The sequence below is a fragment of the Sinocyclocheilus anshuiensis genome, unplaced genomic scaffold, assembly GCF_001515605.1.
Source record: "Sinocyclocheilus anshuiensis isolate Anshui unplaced genomic scaffold, SAMN03320099.WGS_v1.1 scaffold80, whole genome shotgun sequence".
NCBI classification, from domain to species: Eukaryota; Metazoa; Chordata; class Actinopteri; order Cypriniformes; family Cyprinidae; genus Sinocyclocheilus; species Sinocyclocheilus anshuiensis.
In genome coordinates, this window is record NW_015554102.1 from 1,789,491 (window position 1) to 1,801,505 (window position 12,015).

The window sequence follows — 12,015 nt, forward strand, 5'->3', positions numbered from 1 at the left end:
AGTCTCTGGAATATGTGTGTGTGTGTGTGTGTGTGTGTGTGTGTGTGTGTGTGTGTGTGTGTAGTAACTCTGACCACCAGCAGATGACTGGACCAGTATTCATGAAAAAGTCTGTCCGTTGCTGGTATCTATCGATGCACCTGCATCATTCGGCACTCTGCAGTCCGACCGAGAGCACCACCACAAAGAAACAGGTTTGTATGCACTCCCAACACATAAATTGGGGCAAATGGGATGCCAGCAGGGCAGATATCTAATTAGTCCGTGTTTTGCGTGTTTTTGACACTAGAAACATCTAGTAGAGATAGAGGCGCAGAGGTGGGTGTCCAAGAAGAGGTTCCAGGATGTGTTACCGGCTGCTCTCCTATTCCTGCGCTAGGCCATGCGGGTGTACGGATCCTGTGCTGCTGAACTGGTACCAGCTTATCTACTGCGCGCACAGGCTAATATAGGTGAGACATGCATAGAAACACATCTGCAGAAAGCAACACAATGCTGTACTAATTTTAAATCTCTCTAAGGTCCATTAGATTGAAAGCCACGGGTAGACTTAATAGTTTAATTCACTTTCTGAACCTCTCTGGAGGCTGACAGCCAATAACTTCCACTTCAGGAGAGAATGGAAACAAACGTTTGCTAAAATCTGAGGCTGGCAATGAGCCCTGTTTACTTCCTGTGGGACGGTCTATTGGTGGGCTCAAGGGCGGTTTTGGACATGAACTGCGGAGAGAGACTTGTTATGTAATTCAGGATGTGGCAGACCAGTCATGCAGATGTGTACTGTCTGAATGAAAAACTCTTGCATTGAAAGCTCTTCGTCATGAGCTGCATCTCCATTTCTGAGACAAGAAACTGCGCATTGATATGCATCTGATATTAATAAACAACCTCTCTGTATAACACGTATAGTGCATCTACATAACAGCTGTTATAAAATATGCTTGCACTGCAGTTAGCATTTAGCATTTTGTAAAACAGGTAATGTGCAAACATAATATTCAGACAGTAAGCGAATTAAGCAAGAAACAAACTGCTTATGATATACTCTAAATAAAAAAATCAGTAAAACTTTTTTATAAGAATGAATACTTTTATTCAGCAAGGATGCGATGATTGATCAAAAGTGAGAGTAAAGACATTTATATTACAAAAGATTTCATTTTCAAACAAATGCTGTTCTCTGAACTTTCTTTTTTAATCAAAGAATCCTGACCAAAAATCATGTTTTTCACAAAAATATTAAGCAGCACAATAATGATAATAATAAATGTTTCTTGAGCATCAAATCAGCATAGAATGATTTCTGAAGGATCTTATGAGACTAAAGTCAGGAATAATGGCTGCTGAAAATGCATTTATTCCTGCCATAAAACAGTTATAATAAATAATAATTAATTTTTTAAAGTATTTCACAATAATGTTTTACTGTATTTTCAGTCAAATAAATGCAGCCTTGGTGATCATTTGACTTATTTAAAAAAAAAAAATGTAATCTTACAGACAAATTTATAACAAAATGGCAGAACATGCATAAATTAACAATTATTAAACAATTATTAAAATAAATTACATTTTATTTTTAATTATAATATATTACAATTCTTCTTATAAAAACACATAATTTGCAGGGTTGCTTCCCTTCTGTGCATATTAGGAATAAAAGGTTTTAAAGACTGCAGACATGACGACATTTCCAGTAAGTGAATATAGTGAGCAGCTGATGCTCACTGGATTTTATGGTGGATTCAGTGGATTTCTTGGGAGTGAACATGGAATGGTTTTGATGATGAGAATGGCCCTAGGAATAGCCAACTCCCTGGGCAGTGCACTGTTGAACTAGGGAGCGGATTGAGACACACCCCTGATAATTAAGCTTCTGTCTATATGGATAGATGCGATGCTTTGTATGCTGAGAATTCACAGTGGCTGCTTTCATCTTCTGTCAGATGAGCAAACCAGGCATGAATCTTTAAAACATTGGATGTCTATTTCAACAGAAACATCAAAGAGGGTTGTATTGAGTAGAAAAACCTTCTAATAGCCAGGCTCACTTAAATTCAAGAGGCATCAAGGACCTTTTGTTCATAATGCATGTTGCTGGTGTGTTTTTAGGTTTAGGTTCTCTCTCCCAGGCACATGAGTATCTGTCTAAGGCCGAGTGGACAGTAATGAAAACACCAGGCTGCAGCCACACTGTCCTTCATCAGCTACACAGAACCTTGGGCTGCCTGCATGCTGCCACGGGAAAATACACATCTGCTCTCACTCACTTTGCCAATGACGTGAGTCCAAAAACATGTGGAACACTGTTATTGGATTGCATGTACATAATTATCTGCTATGACTTATTGCTGATGCGTGTTTGTGTGGTAATATATATTAGGATGTTGTAAGAATATTGCAAGAAATATCCCTTTGAAATACGTAATCCTGATTGGTCAATTGGGGCATTTATAATTGTAACAACATTCTCTTTTAAATAATTTATTTATTTGTGTGTGTATTACTGACTATATGTCATTTTGTTTCTATGTGTAGGTGTACTATGCCAGTGAGATGTTTGGTTTGGGCAGTACAGTGATGTCTGGAGGATATTTCCTTATGGCTGATGTGTTTCTGAAGCAAAACAAGCCTGGCATTGCCCATTCGCTCTACACAGAGGTAGGCAAACCCACCATCAGCACACATTGAGACATCTGTCTCTGTGAAATGTCTCTCATCGTATTGCGTGCGTGTGTACAGGTGGCAAATTCATGGCACGCTCACTTGTGTAAGCTGATAGATGGTATCAGTCGGAGCGGCACTCAACCAGAGTGTTTTGGTGAGTGGCATAAAGACAGTTAACCTCCACAAAGAGACATTTGCAAACATTATTCATCCAATCAGCATATACATTTTTTTAGTGAAATATTACTATATATACTGTTCAAAAGTTTGAGTTTTAAGATATTAATACTTTTATTGTCCAGAGATGCATTAAATTAATCACTTATAGTAAAATTTATAATATTACAAAATATTTTTGTCAAATGGATGCTGTTGTTTAGCATTTTCTATTTATCAAAGAACCCTGAAAAAATGTTTCCACCAAAATACTATGCAGCACATCTGTTTTAAACATTGATAATAGTAAGAAATGTCTCTTGAGCACCAAATCGTATTAGAATCATATTAGAATGATTTGCTGAAAATGCGGCTTTGCTGTCACAGTAATAGATTAGATTTAGAATATATTCAAATAGAAAACAGTTATTTAAATTTTAATTGAATTGCAGTAATATTTAATAAATGGGGCCTTGGGAAATCAGCTTTTCACTCTCCTCTCCAAAACTGTCCATAGTGTTTTGATAATATTCAGGTCAGGTAATTGAGCTGGCCAGGGCAGATGTTAAAATTCATCCCGGTGCTCCAAATGTCCAGGTTTTAAGATCATGACAGCATATTTCTTTGCATTTTAGCATTGGTGTCTAATATTTAAGTTTTAGCAATTGCAGCTTTTTCATGAATGCCGGCTTTGTGAAGTTCTCTGTGGTACGTTTTTGCGGAAACACTGTCTTCAAGGTGGATATTGAGGTTTGCTGTCACTTTGCAGAAGTAGTTCTATGTTGTTTTGACACAGACCTTCTTAATGTTGACAGTCCCTATCATTCACTTTCTGTTTCTGCCCACTGTTCTTCTTCTCTAATGATGTCTTGCCATGCTTTGTGTATGCATTCATAATCATAAAGACTGTTGTTCCTAAAACACCAAACAATTGGGCCGTTAAGTTTACAGACGCTCCTGTTATTAAACAGGCTCCCATGATTTGTCCTTTTCGGAAATCTGACAACTCACCCATTTCACAGACGGCTTTTAATAGAGATATATTAAAAATAAGCATTTTTTTATAATAATTAAAATGAATAAATTCATTTCTATTACACTTTGAACTTGTAAATAAAAACGTTATTTTAATATGTAATCTATATCCTGATATATACATTTAATTTGTTTATGGTAGCATGAAATGCCACATCTGTATGGTGTGGATTTCATTTATCATAAGCTTTTATAGCAGCCTGTACCGTCATGATTGTATGTATTGTGTATTGTTTGTAGTTCATATGAGGTTAGTGTTATATTTAGAGCCATGAGGTTGTGTCCTAGAGCAAAACCTAGTTCGTTCCACTGATAACTGAGATCAAACATGACACAGCCGCGAGTACGTGCGGCGCTTCTGCCCTAGTTCTCTCTCTAAGCCTATTAACCTCAGCGGTGTTTTGGCTAAGTCTTACAGTGACGTGGCTGGCTGGCTGGTCAGTGGTCAGTACGCTTGATCCTTCCTGCTCTCTGGCCTCATTCTGACTGACCTGAGGTCAGTAGACTAGCGCCGGTTCCGCCCTCTGGCCAGCCACATCATATTATAACTTCTGACCAGATGACTCTATAGCAGGAAACAGCTCAGCCGGCCTTGCTCTGCATTTCCTAGTGGATGTGACTGCACAGAGCTACAACAACAAGCATGACCTGGTATCAATCAGGGACACAGACTAGCCAGTTTTATTCTTTTTGTCTCTGTAGGGCAGACAGTCATATCATGTCAGTGGTCAGTGAAGCCTAACATCAATCTATACTCAATGTTCAGTCAAGCAACTTAGTTTATAAATTAATAAATTTCATGTTAAATCAGCGTAATGTTAATTCATAAAAAATACTATTGTTCATTGTGCCTTTATGTTTGTTTGGAATACATGAACTTTAATGTTAGAAAATAACAAAAACTGATATAAGCTAATAATTATACATTATTTTAATGTTATTACAATTTAAAATAACTGTTCTTTATGAATATATGATAAATATAAAAATAAAATGATTTATTTTTGTGATGGCAAAGCTGAATTTACAAGTCACATAATCCTTCAGAAATCATTCTAATATGCTGATTTGCTGCTCAAGAAACAGTTCTTATTATTATTGTTCAAAACTTGTTTTCTTGGAAACCTTGATACATTTTTCAAGATTCTTTGATGAATAGAAGGTTAAAAATATTTTTAGATAGAAATCTTTTTTTACATTATAAATGTCTTTACTGTCACTTTTGATCTCTGTTACATGCAAATAAGTTTTTTTTTTTTTTTTAAATCTCACTGAACAGTAGTGTAAATATGATGAAACATTTTTTGGAAACATATTATTTATAGATGTGGGTGTTGGTAGATTTCTAAACTGGCACCAGGGAGAGTTAATGCTTCTAATGGACCAAGCTAGCTAGCATGGTTATCAGCCGATTCAGATAATCTCAAAGTGGTCAAATATTGGCTAATTTATCAGCCTGGCAAACAATAACAGATGGGAGCAACTCCCTATAAGGGATATATTTCAAAACACTAGATGGTAGATCACATTTCTGAATATCCTAGAGATTATTCAACAGAATTCATCATTCAGCCTCAGATAGATCTGGTTTCTCAGAATCAAACTGCTGCACTCACCTGTGACTATTATAGCTGACATTGATCTTCCTCTTTTGTGTGTAGATGAGGCCCAGTGTGTGGAGACTGATCAGATGTTGAGATGTATCTTAGAGTTTGAGGAACAGTGTGTGAAGCCTCGCCCTGACCAGTCACCATGTTGGCTCATTCTCTGGTTACTATGCAACAACTACACCAAGGTAAACAATAAAGATTGACTAATTAAAGTATTCAATTCAGACACTTCATGAGATACATTTACAGTATGCTCCTGAATTCAACACTCATCTCCTTAACAGTGCCCTGCATAACCAAATCATTGAATGTGCTGAGATGGAATGTTTGAATTCCATTGACTTGGATGGAGTTGTGCTGTGAACATGTTTAAGTGCTTTTGACTTCAGTGCAGATTAACACTAAAGACTAAAGCCATGATGGAAATGGACAGTCTAACTGTTCCATTGCTATTCTGGTTGTAATTGGATTATCTTTTAGGATTCCTCCTACATCTCAAACTACAGCTTAAATCCTCAGTTCTTATCGCAAGCTTGTTCAACCTCCCAGCTCTCAGATCAAACTACAACGAAACTCCCTGATTTATCACTTCACAGCTCTTACATCAAACTGTTAACATCCCATTATTCATTCAACTACACTATACTCCCTAAATTAAACAGCTAAACTTGCCACACTATCATATAAAATAGGTGATATTGTTCTGGTCTTTTTCTGTTTAGAAACTAGATTGTCTTTTATTGTTTTTGGTATACATTCCTTTCATGTTTTTGTGTTTGTGTATATAGGCTTTGGATTATGGGAAGAAGGCTGAGGTGTTGATCCAGGGGTTAAATGAGCAAAACACACTGAGCGAGTCAGTCCATAATCTACTTCAACATGCTGAAAAACACTTGGAATGAGACTATTCAACTACACTATACTCCCTAAATTAAACAGCTAAACTTGCCACACAATCATATTCTAATCTTTTTCTGTTTAGAAACTAGATTGTCTTTTATTGTTTTTGGTATACATTCCTTTCATGTTTTTGTGTTTGTGTATATAGGCTTTGGATTATGGGAAGAAGGCTGAGGTGTTGATCCAGGGGTTAAATGAGCAAAACACACTGAGCGAGTCAGTCCATAATCTACTTCAACATGCTGAAAAACACTTGGAATGAGACTGGCCACTAACCTACACACCAAACACAAAAAATCTAAAAGGACCACAATATACAGCACAACAACAGTGTCTTTACACTGTACGGTGTTCATATTCATTAAATCGAATGATATTGGGAGATATTGATGTTTAAAGGGGTCATATGATGCTGCTAAAAAGAACATTATTTTGTGTATTTGGTGTAATGAAATGTGTTTATGTGGTTTAAAGGAAAAATTGAAATCGCATCATATGACCCCTTTAATTAAGGTGAGGTCACATTTGTGGGCAAAAAAGGTCCACTGTCTATCTCAATAGTGATGTATGAAACAGAGCTCACACTGAAGTTACTTTAAAACCAAGCAGCTTTCTGTTGGTTAATGCAGTGCCAGTGAATTTGTGACCAACTCAACCATCTGGACAGGGAAATCTTTCGCCAAACGAGTGGATTGCTATTAAAACGATTGGACTCGGCATGCGAAAATTTGCAGAACAACAGTAAATGTGACCACACTTTTTTTTTAGTGAGGCAGACTACAGCAAAAATCTGGCAAAAGATCAGTGAAAAAGGCCTGTCAACTGTGACGTGAGATAAATAGACAAGCTGACACAGTTTCACGTTCTGGACATTTTTAAAATGTCTTTATTGGTATTATTACGTAATAACACATAACATCAATGTTAGCGTTCTATCACTAGTAATTTCTTGTTTTAAATTATACAACATTGCTTGGTTTTTTGGCATTTAGATTCCCACTAAAAAAAGAAAAAGAGGCAATGAAATGAACACATGGAGTCTCAAAACATTTCCCTTTTCCATACCAGAGAGCTAAGTGTTCATTAGCAGCAACTGTTGTTTTTAATTTTTAGTTAGGTGATGCTAGTTAATTGCCAACTCGACAAGTCGGGGGGGTATAGGGGTACCTTAACAATCAGATTGAGCATTACTTCATATTGACAAGTGGCAGATCTGATGATGCTATTGTAGCTCTCAGTTCAGATGAGTTTTTGAACTACTGTCATGGGAGTTTGACCTCTCCATTCTGAATTTGCATTTTATGAAGCGTTACGATTTGGAGTCACACAGGTTTGATACGTAACATAAGGGGAGAAAAGACTTCCTGTTTGGTCCTAGGAAGTGGAGGCAGAGCTTGTAAGAGTTTGACAACCATATGGTGCGTTATCGCGAACACCGAAAAGTGTCAAGAGTTTACAGGGACACTTGTTCTTGTGTGGGAAGAGGTGGAGGTGCAAGTCTCTGGTTGCATGGAATGATGGAACACATCACACACAAGACAGCAAATCACAACGCTTGAGAGGGGGCGGTGAGAAGAATGTGTGTGTGTGCATCTCAGGTGGTCAACAGCTGTTTAGTCAAACTTACACCAAAACCCTTCATCACGCTTCAGTCTTTCCCAAGCAAGATTATCGCATATAAACCAGATTTTCCTTTTTCTCAAAAAAAAGAAAAAAAGAAATGATAAATTACGAAAAGACAACAGAACACTAAATATTATAAAACAAACAAGAAAAGAGTGCATGTAACAATCAGGTCTCACAGCATCTGTTTCTTAATATTTTATAATGCTTTGTCCTTTTGTTTATTGATACACATAGGCAGGACTGTCTAGCATGAATGTGTCACATGTTTCCAAGGAGAGGAATTTGATCAAGGCTGCTTCCCTGAGTTGACTCTAAATTTCAAATCTATATTGCATCTTAATGTAAACTAATTTTCATCTAAAGTCCGGACTCACATTTAATTGATCTAAACTCTATGACGTCTAACATTGTAAACCATTCTGAGCTGGCTTGGATTGTGAGCTTGGTCCACTTTAGGTTTGCTGTATGGAATCTTTAAGACTCAATGTGAATTGCTGAAATGAATTAGTGGATTTTGGGACACGTCCAGATAGAAAAAGGGACGTGAATAGAGTTGCTTAAGTTTAAATAGAAGAATTAGACTTATGAGAAATGTGTGGTGTCCAGATATAACTCAGAGTACATGTTAATTTAGCGCAAATCAATACAATTCCTGGTTTTCTTTCAGGTTATCATTGGCTTTTAGACCACTGGGCTGAATTAAGAGCAGTTGTAGCACATCGCATATAAACCAGATTTTCCTTTTTCTCAAAAAAAAGAAATTATAAATTACGAAAAGACAACAGAACACTAAATATTATAAAACAAACAAGAAAAGAGTGCATGTAACAATCAGGTCTCACAGCATCTGTTTCTTAATATTTTATAATGCTTTGTCCTTTTGTTTATTGATACACATAGGCAGGACTGTCTAGCATGAATGTGTCACATGTTTCCAAGGAGAGGAATTTGATCAAGGCTGCTTCCCTGAGTTGACTCTAAATTTCAAATCTATATTGCATCTTAATGTAAACTAATTTTCATCTAAAGTCCGGACTCACATTTAATTGATCTAAACTCTATGACGTCTAACATTGTAAACCATTCTGAGCTGGCTTGGATTGTGAGCTTGGTCCACTTTAGGTTTGCTGTATGGAATCTTTAAGACTCAATGTGAATTGCTGAAATGAATTAGTGGATTTTGGGACACGTCCAGATAGAAAAAGGGACGTGAATAGAGTTGCTTAAGTTTAAATAGAAGAATTAGACTTATGAGAAATGTGTGGTGTCCAGATATAACTCAGAGTACATGTTAATTTAGCGCAAATCAATACAATTCCTGGTTTTCTTTCAGGTTATCATTGGCTTTTAGACCACTGGGCTGAATTAAGAGCAGTTGTAGCACCCGTTTGAGTTGACACTTCAGTTTTATTGTTGCAGTACAAACAAATCGTTGAAGACAAATAGCTTATTCATCATCAGCGCTTAGTGTTGGCAAATTGTTCAGCCCTTGTGGTAAAAACATTAGTATTTAAAAGTCTACTTGCTCTATTTCTATGCAACTCACTGTTCAGACTCTAATATGTGGGAAATTGCTTTTGGGGTGGCAGACATGCAGATCGGCATGTGGTCATTAGCAGATTTGCATAGTAGACATTGGAAAAAGAAGCTCAGCAAGTTCAAAATATCTTCCATACTATTGATCCGTAAACAGAGTGCTTTAACCAGTTTGAAATGGTGGACCTCTAAAATGGCCGACCTCATTCACAGAATTACCAGACAGAAGATGCCTGTGAGAATTAAGTTCCTATGGGCCAAATCCTCACTTACACATTAAGGAAGGTAATTCAAAACGGGTCCCACATCGGTCATTCAATTTTACAGACACCGGCAAAGCAAATTAAACCTTTACGCTTGTCTGATCAGCAGTAATTCATTTACTACAGGCAGCCACTGCAACAGACTAAAATAACTCATACTCATTCATGCTTTTTAAAAGAGTTGGGATGGATGAGAATATTCACAGCTTTCCAGTTTTTGTTCTTGCGGTCCCTCTATGTGTCTGTCTGTGTGGGCTTTTTGAGGGCTGGGAGGTATGTGCCTTTGTATCCTGGTGGGCAGTTGAAATTTGGGTCCATTTGGTTTCCTCTTTCTCGCCCACACATGCAATGCATTATACCTTCAGCCAGGCTTTACCACAAGGTTTGTAACAGACAAAATTCATTCATTCTCTCTCTATAATACAGACTTTAGTATGTCCTTAAGTGTATGTCAGTATGTGTGTACCCTAACCCACAGTATGTACATAAGAATCCAGTTGATGGTAGTTGAAAGGTTACATTTGGGAATCACATCCCGGTAAAACCACTCTACAGTGCATGCACCCTCAAATTACAGTGGCAAACGCATATTCACCTGGTGCACTACAGCCAGGCTGGAGCGTACACTATCTAGTGCACTTCCGACTGCACTGTACGCTTGTATAATTCTATAGTCTTGTCAATGGAGACGAAAACATCAGGGGAGCAGCCTCAGATGGGGGTTTACAGGGAGGGTTAGTATGATTACACGTGTGCATCTGAATGTATAATGTCCACTTCAGTATGTGTCGCTCTTTGATGATTGTGTATATCTGTGTGTGTGTGTTTGTGGCTGTAATTCCAGCTCACTCAGTCAACAGTTTTATCTCACTCGCGAGAAGGGAGTTGATATTGTAGGCGGGATCTGCTGTGACGGGAGCGGGGCCTGTTTCAGTTAGATCCGCCTCACTCTCGCTGGAGGTGGAGCTTGTACTCATGGCGGAGACGCCGTCAGGGATGGCACAGGAAGCGCCGGGCGGGCAGATCTCATTGGGAATACACACCTCTGTGGGGATTATCACCTCAGTCGGGATACAGACCTCAGGCTCGCTGCTGGTTTCGCTGGTGCTGGAGACCACGGAGAGCAGCGACATCTTCCTGCTGAGGCGGCTTGGCAGGAGGGAGAGGGCATAGTCGGCCACGATGCCCGCCACGTCCATCCCGCAAGCCTGGTCGAATGCGATGAAGCCCACGTTGGCATTGGCCTCGCACACCACGAAGGAACCGTCGTTTAGCTGCAGCAGGTCGATTCCGCAGACGTCCATCCCCAAAATATTGCACACCTGCACTGCCAGCTGCTTCCCCTGCTCACTGAGGGGGCACATCATTCCCACCCCACCTAGAAAAGAGAGTGAAATCATGAGCAGGGAGGCTAATGGGAAATTATGGGCAGTGTTGTTGTCAGATAAAACTAGAGAAACTAAAATTGGTAACTAAATTGAAGCTGAAACATTTGATGAAAAAAAACTTAAATTACTGAAACTGTAATAGTAAAAAAACTGAAGTCATATAGAAAAAAAAAAAAAACCTTAAACCTGAACTAAAACTAAAAAAATAAAATGTATAATATAAAAAAGCTATTTTCAATAAAAAAATGTAAAAAAAGAAACACTATTACAGTATATAAATAGTACTAAAATAACTATTGAGACACTTAAAAAAACAGGCCACAAAAATTCTACATATTATACATAATGACATTTTACATCACAAGTCAAATATTTTAGGCGAGGTAAGTGTGCGATTGTGTACCAAGTGAGCAGTTGCTCTGCATGCGTCCGTCGGTAGAGCAGCGCAGCATAGATCCGATCACTCTCCCTCCGACTAGAACTACTCGCACATCCCGTCCATGGCTCTCCTTCACATACTCCTGAAACAGGTACGGGGCGTCATGGCGAATCAGATGACACAGGTCTGAGAGGTGGTGCTTATCCCGGGCCAGGAAGACAGCTTTACCTGTACAGATAAAAAATGTGACACACCATTAAATACCAACTCTGACCAAGTGCAAATTTATCAGTAGTGAGGTTTCCACCTTGCTCTCTTCCACCTTCAATACCATGACTGAGGTGCCCTTGAGCAAGGCACCGAACCCCCAAATGCTCTGCGGGCACCGCAGCATAAATGGCTGCCCACTGCTCCGGGTGTGTGTTCACGGTGTGTGTGTGTGTGTTCACTGCTGT

At 38.4% G+C, this 12,015-nt stretch overlaps 1 protein-coding gene and 1 pseudogene across 1 annotated transcript in view; one reads left to right on the plus strand and one right to left on the minus strand.

Annotated features, from left to right (window-relative positions):
- Positions 1 to 6,370, plus strand: part of LOC107669595 (zinc finger MYND domain-containing protein 12-like) — a 7,824-nt pseudogene extending 1,454 nt beyond the window's left edge.
- A 2,375-nt stretch (positions 6,371 to 8,745) lies between these two features.
- rimkla (ribosomal modification protein rimK-like family member A) overlaps positions 8,746 to 12,015 on the minus strand; it is a 22,092-nt gene continuing 18,822 nt past the window's right edge. The window contains exons 4-5 of the mRNA XM_016461943.1: positions 11,585 to 11,788; positions 8,746 to 11,171 (exon numbers count right to left, since the gene is read on the minus strand). Of these exons, the coding sequence (XP_016317429.1) occupies positions 10,639 to 11,171; positions 11,585 to 11,788 (737 nt within the window). The 3' untranslated portion in view covers positions 8,746 to 10,638. The remainder of the gene's footprint in view (positions 11,172 to 11,584; positions 11,789 to 12,015) is intronic.